Genomic DNA, 7,432 nt, shown 5'->3' on the forward strand with positions numbered 1-7,432 from the left:
CTAAAGCGCTGCCACTATGAGCAGGAGGTCGCAGGTTTGAACCCCTGCTCATGCAGCTTTGCCATCAAGCTGCCGGCGTTACAGGGAGCAAAATTGGCCCTGCTCCCTTCGGGTGGGTAGATGGCGCTCTCTCCCCACATCACTCCTATGGTGATGTCTACAGCACAGGGCGTCTGTGAGCTGATGTACCGGAGCCGAGCCGCTGTGCTTTCCTCCAAGCGTGCTGGTTGCTCGGCAATGCTGCATCAGCAGCAGCTCGAAAAGAAGCGGTGGCTGGGTTCACATGTATCGGAGGAAGCATGTGTTAGTCTTCACCCTCCTGGTGTGTTGGGGCATCACTAGTGATAGGGGGAGTCCTAATGAGTGGGTTGGGTAATTGGCCGTGTAAATTGGGGAGAAAATGGGGAAAAAATAGAGAAAAAAAAAAAAAGTGTATGAATTTTGACAAAGCAATTACACATTTATGGCACAAAACATTTAACATAAGTTTTATATACTTCACAGTCCTGTCAGAATGGGATCATCTCCTTGTTTCTACATTCATTGTCCTTTTTTTCTCCATACAAACTTTAGTCCATCTGTTTCTCTGCATACTTTACCACACACAACACCACCATATCATTGTGACGGCAGTGCTGAGAATGACCCACCACCCAAATCGATTTGCTGTATGGTGGTCCTGTGTCAACATTATATCTAAAAGGGATCACCTGTCCAATTTCCCCAAATACTGCTCCAGTAGGAAGGAAGGAGGAGTAGCGAAAGTTTCTGGATGAATCCAGTGTGTTCCAGCCCAGGCTGTCAATCACTGCAATCCAACACGTACGGTATTTGTATGATATAGCAGAATATAATTTTAAAATCTGATTTCTGGGGGTAAATAAAAATTGTGGCAATATTAGCAATGCTAACACAGGACAAGTAACTGCTGGAAATAGACACTGGAAATAGGAAGACAGTTTAGATGAGAAAACATTTTAACAATATTTTAAAAACATTTCTCAAACTGTTTCATGCTTTACATCTAGAATATCTTCAGAATGGAGCTTAACTGACAGACTGGAGCACAATGGTCTACTTCAGGATCTGGGTTGCAAGGACGTCTTCAATGTATGGGCTGAAGGCTGAATTTGTCATTTAGCACACACTTATAGTTTGTTTTATGCATTTGATTTAGAAACTGGTTTAACAACTTAAAAACAAGAGAAGGTTTTTCCTTTGTAAACATTTGGGTTGAACTGGATTAAAATCTGGATTGGTTTCTGCTCTTAGTGCACTTGTGTCTCTTAAATGTACTTGAATGCCTGAAGTTCTTTTCACACTCTGAGCAGTAATGTGGTTTCTCTCCAGTGTGAATGCGCTGGTGTCGTTGAAGAGTAATCAGCTGTTTAAAACTCTTCTCACAGTCTGGGCAGTGATATGGTTTCTCTCCAGTGTGAATGCGCTGGTGTTTTGTGAGAGTAGTCTGAAGATTAAAACTGCTCCCACACTCTGGGCAGTGATATGGTTTCTCTCTAGTGTGAATGCGCTGGTGTTGTTGGAGAGTATTCTGTCTTCTAAAACTCTTCCCACAGTCTGGGCAGGGGTACGGTTTTTCTCCAGTGTGAATGCGCTGGTGTTTTGTGAGAGTAGTCTGAAGATTAAAACTACTCCCGCACTCTGGACAGTGATATGGCTTTTCTCCTGTGTGAATGCGTTGGTGTGTCTTTAGATTACTCCCATTAGTAAAACTCTTCCCACAGTCTGAGCACTGATATGCCTTCTCTCCTGTGTGAATAAACTGGTGTGTTTTGAGATTACTCCCACTGGTAAAACTCTCCCCACATTCTGGGCAGTGATATGGTTTCTCTCCAGTGTGAACGAGCAGGTGTGTTTTGAGATTACTCTGGGTGGTAAATGTTTTTTCACAGTATGAGCAGTAATAAGGTTTTACTCCAGTGTGAATGCGCCGGTGTATGCTGAGTTGATTTTGTCGACTAAAACTCTTGCCACAGTCTTGGCAGTGATACGGTTTCTCTCCTGTGTGAATGCGGCGGTGTGTGTTTAGATCAGTCCGATGATTAAAATTCCTCCCACAGTCTGGACAGTGATACGGTTTCTTTCCAGTGTGAATACGCTGGTGTTGGTGGAAATTACTTTGATGATTAAAACTCTTTCCACACTCTGAGCAGTGATATGGTTTCTCTCCAGTGTGAATGCGCTGGTGTCGCAGAAGAGAATCCTGTCGATTAAAACTCTTCCCACACTCTGAGCAGGGGAAAACTGTCTTCTTGTCTGCACTTTTCTGCATCTGTTCATTTGAGGTTTGCTGGGAACTGGAGATTTCTATGGATGCCATATTCTTGCCCTCTTTCAACAGCTAAATGCACAAAGTTTGTGTGTGTATATGAAGCCAAAATTCAACCAGGTAGAAAAGGCGACTCGAAGAGCAGGAGAAGACTGGAACAGGATGGCATTCATTTCTGGAGGAAAGAAAGAAAAACAAAGAAAAAGCTCAATGCAAAATGCAGAAACAGAAAAGAAATTGCAGAACAAAATCTATTGTGTGTGAGAGGGGAAATATTATGTGTAACAAACAAACAAAACCGTTTGATTTAGACTTAAATTTTCTGAACATATGTGTGCAGTATCAACAAAGGTTTTGAATTATATGCATGGAAGAAAGTGTGTCCTATGCAAACTCTTAGGCATGCCTCTTAATAAGAACTTTGTCCTCTGCTTTACTGAGAGGAACATTTTGCCATCAGATCAATCATCTTATACCCCTCTACTCAATCATGTGCTGTAACCCACAAAAATCCAATATTTACATGCTGCATTTGGAACCTAAACAATGTTTGATAGACCTCCGGTATCAAATTTGTCCAGAGACCCTGTAGAGCAGCAAATGAGACCCTGCACCTAAATGTTTATTTACAGTTTTTTCAGTCAATAATCTTTGTTAGTTATCAACCCCCACCCAAAATAAAACACCCTACACTTTAAGATGTTAGTTGTGAGCCAAGAAAAAAAAAGAGATATATAGGATGAAAGCATGGCTTTCAACATAATCATGGAGTCTACAGTTCTTACACCCTATACACCTATGAACACCCTCTACAGCAGGGGTGTCCAAACTACGGCCCGCGAGGTATTTTAGAAATAAAATGAAAGTTGGCCCACTGTTAAGCAGGTTTTTATTATGTGAGATTCAAACTTTAAACGCTAGGTGTCGCTATCACATAAACCCAATCTAAAACGCCCCTCGTCTCCTTTCCTTCCTTATTTATACATACATTCAGAGTTGCCAGGTTTGCGTTTTTTCTGCCAAATTAGGCTTGTTTGAAATCCAGTTGTGGGTGATAATTCAGGAGTGGCGGGATGCGTTTTTTTTGGGCTACTTTAAAAAATTATCGTGGCCACCAAAAACAAAAAAAGTCACATTTAACAAAAAAATTAAAATAAATCACAACGTAACCAAAAATCACCAAAAAGATGAAAAATATTAAAAGAGGAAAGAAGAGAGTTCAGGAGGGGCAAAAAAACAGAAAATAGTAAGTAAAAGTCAGTTTCTCTGGCTATTTATGTTACTAATAAATATTTTTGACTGTGATATAAAACTGTTATAAAAAGAACTAATAAAACACTAATGTTACAATATTATTAATGACTAAGATAAATAGCAATTATAATGAAAAATACCCTTATAAACAAAATGCTAAGTTGTACACTCATAGCTGTTTTGCCATTTGCTTTAAACGTGTGACAGATTAGTGACTTTTTGCTTCAGTTCTAAAAAAATAAATAAGTTTATAACTAAAAGCATCACAATTTAACACTTTATTTAACCAGACAACAGAATTATTTTACCAGTAAATTACCGCTCACGGTTTTTAAGCACCCTCTAAATCTCCTGTCCATCTTAAATAAAGCAGAGTGAAAGTTTACAGATTAGAGATAACTAGGAGAAGATGATCCTCCAGCTCCTGGGTGAAGCTGCTGGTGGTGATGTTTACTGTGTTTCTGTGTGTCTGTATGATGGTGAAGAGTGGATCATCTCCATACCTGCAGCAGGTGAGCAGAGCGGTCTGAGTACAGAGGTGTGGATCTGCTGATCAGAGCCGGATCTTCTGCTGCTCCTCTTTACCGGAGATCAGGAGAAACTCTACACCACCCTTCTTCCACTATTCACCTACAGAGAATACAGCCTTCATTTAAATATCTGCTCAGATCTGTTAGAACACGGGAAATCAACAGATCCCAGCGTTTTACCCCATATATCTGATCAGATTCAATAATAAAACACCACCAGCTGCACACTTCCAGAGCTCTGCTGAGGGGCCAATCAAATCACACAACTCTAAATCCCGCCCAGGAGCCAATTGTGTCAAATTAAAAGTCCTCCAACTGAACAATGAAACATACAATTATTTTCTCAACCCAGAACAACATCAAATGTTTCAGTGCTGCAAAAAATATTTCCACAGCTTTTTAAATAACATTTATAAACATACTTCAGTATCAGCTCACCAACCAGTCAGCAGACAGTAATTGGTAATGCTAGCAACTGTACTAGTAGCATCTGCAGTACCAGTCAAAAGTTTGGACACACATCTGATTGTGATTATTTGTTCATTTTGTATTATCTACCACATTGTAGATTCGTATTAAAAACTTGCTTGATGTCTTTTTATTGTCACTATGCTTATTGTAGTATCACATCTTAACTAGTGGGTTTGGGTAAATGTCACACTTATTTGCAAAAAATAAGGAATTTATGAAGCATGTTATGTTTTTGTTTTATGCAACTTAAATGTAAAAATAGATTAGCTGGCTGTGTATGAATGTACTATTGTGTGAACTTAGTTTGATGATTTAACTTTGATGGCTCATACAAACTATTATATTAAGGTTACATTACTCTTTTTTTTGTTATTTAATGTTTTATTGGTTTTAAAGTAATTACAATGTACAGGAAAATAGCACATTAATCAATCTCAACAAACAAACTAACAAACAAACAAACAAAAAGATTTGCTAATAGCACACAAAAAAAGAATAAGCACCAGTGTTATAAGCACTAAAAAGATTCTATAAAATAAAGCAATCAATACAGAAGTATAAGAAATGTTGCATAGCTATAAGTCAATCGAGTTTAAATACTCTGCTGCCTTGTCCCACATTCCATAGTATAGTTTATATTTTGGGTTAAAAGAATAGTACACCCGTTCCATCAAAATGTTTTCCATTAAATAGTTTTTCCATATAGTTAAAGAAGGTGGCTGTGTCTCTTTCCATGAAAGTAAAATAGTTTTTTTGCCTATTAATGCAGAAGATAAAATCATTTTAGCTACTACTTTGCTAAGTTTACATACAGAGGTGTCACCTAATATCATTAGTCTTGGAGAAAGTGATATTTTAACATTTGTGATTTTAGATAAATGTTCAACAATACTTTTCCAAAAAGGTAATACACATGGGCAAGACCAGAACATATGGATAAGTGACCCTTCTTCTCTTTTACATCTCCAGCACAGATTTGAAACATGAAGTCTGTAATCATGTAATTTCTGAGGAGTGTAATGTATTCTATGTAATATTTTCATTTGAATAGATCTTAGCTTCATACTAGGAGTTGAACATTTTATGTTGCTCCATACTAAATTCCAGGAATTATCATCCAAGACTTCATTAATGTCAGTATTCCATACATTTCTAAGTTTGCTATGTGATGTTTTAAAGATTGGGCAATGATAATCTCTAATTTTCATATATAATTTGGATACAATTTTATTACGATTTTCAAAATCAAACAAAGCAGTTTCAAGTGAGGAAGGTTTAAAAGTAGTATTTTTATACATTTGATCAATTGTTTTCTTTAGATGTAAAAATATATATGAATCAGAGGTGCCTATTTTAAATTTTTCTTTTAAACTGCGTAAATTTAGTAATTTGCCATTTTCAAAGAGGTCTTTCACCATGTTTATACCTTTGGAGCTCCAATCGACACTATGTAATGGTTTCTTATTTAATGTAAATAAAGGATTATACCATAGACCTGAGCTTGAAAAAAGTTTGTTTCGTATTTCAAAAATATTGCATAAAGCTTTAAAAATTCGGTTGGCATTTGAAAAAAAGATGTTTTGTTTTAAAGAAGGTGCAGGGCCATGAAGAAAAATCTCCTTCAATGAAAAAGGTTGGGCCAATTCCTCCTCTAACTTAAGTAAAGTCGAGGGGTTTGTAATGTCTGGACTACGTAGCCAGTCCTGAAAATGTCTAAACTGATATGCTAAATAGTACCAGTAAGGGTTTGGCAAGTTGAAACCTCCATCTAGGTGATGTTTAAAAAGTTTATCTATTTTGATTCTTGGTTGTTTAGATGCCCATATAAAAGTACTAAACATTTTATTAATTCGTTTAAAATATTGAAGTGGAATAATGGGGGGAAGCATTGACAAATAATATGATAATTTGGGCATAATTGACATTTTAATAGTTTCTATTCGACCTAAAAAGGAAAGTGGAAGATTATTCCATAACTCAAATGTCTTTTTAATGTGCTCAAGCAGTGGATCCATATTTAATTGGATAATTTTTTCGGCAAATCTCGGGATATAAATGCCTAGATATTTCATACCATTGGATGGCCATTTAAAGGGATAATTTTCATATGTTTTGGGAAATGTGTTTTTTGAAAGGGGTAAAGCCTCAGACTTTTCCCAATTCACACTATAACCTGAAATGTCCCCAAAGTCTTTAATTATTTTAAATTAACCTGGTAAGGATCGATCTGGGGTGCGTTTCCCGTACAACGACGGAGCCTAGCATTGAACTAACGTGGTACGATGCATCGTTAAACTAACTAACATCTGAAGTACGACCGTTTCCCGAAACCATCGTACTTTGTTGGTACCACAGAAGTCTGAACTATGTTGGTTTGAACCACCGTGGTCTTAACTAAGGTGTTTCCAGATGTGTTCGGCCAGACTTTCCCAGCAGAAAACGTGCAAAACTCACAATCTTTAAAATATTATGCCAAAAATATGTTACTAATGTATCATTTAGGCTATTTATATTGTAATTATCACCAGAACATAACGGACAACAATACTATTAATAAAATAACAATGAACTGCAAGTAAAATGTAGACAATAATTGCTATATATTAATTATTATTTGTAACAGACAGTGTTACTTAAAAAAAAAAACATACACATATTTGCTATTGCAATATTTTTTTTAATAAAATAATCACCATTCTGAAGAAGTCTTATTAAAATGAGACCTGAGAAATGTGTTTTACTCAGTGGTTCAGCAGAGCGCCTACAACGTGCAGCGCGCGGTGTTCTGTCGAATTGTGCAACCCATCGAGATGTGCTTCTCAACACCAGCGCCCATGCGTGGAAACATTATTTATTTATTTATTATTTTTTTATGGTAATTCTGTTCTTT

The 7,432-nt window shown here is 36.9% G+C and overlaps 1 protein-coding gene across 1 annotated transcript; it reads right to left on the bottom strand.

The window, feature by feature from the left end:
- On the bottom strand, positions 1-4,299 carry LOC103040816 (zinc finger protein 239). The gene is made up of 2 exons (XM_022666734.2): positions 4,045-4,299; positions 1-2,462 (listed from the first exon to the last, which is right to left on the bottom strand). The coding sequence occupies exon 2, from the start codon at positions 2,336-2,338 to the stop codon at positions 1,244-1,246; it is 1,095 nt and encodes a 364-aa protein (XP_022522455.2). The 5' UTR covers positions 2,339-2,462; positions 4,045-4,299; the 3' UTR covers positions 1-1,243.
- Between the last annotated feature and the right edge of the window lie 3,133 nt (positions 4,300-7,432).

Source organism: Astyanax mexicanus, unplaced genomic scaffold (genome assembly GCF_023375975.1).
Source record: "Astyanax mexicanus isolate ESR-SI-001 unplaced genomic scaffold, AstMex3_surface scaffold_48, whole genome shotgun sequence".
NCBI lineage: Eukaryota > Metazoa > Chordata > Actinopteri > Characiformes > Acestrorhamphidae > Astyanax > Astyanax mexicanus.

Coding starts and splice junctions, on each gene's coding strand:
- LOC103040816 (XM_022666734.2), bottom strand. CDS start 2,338: ATGGCATCCATAGAAATCTCCAGTTCCCAGCAAACCTCAAATGAACAG.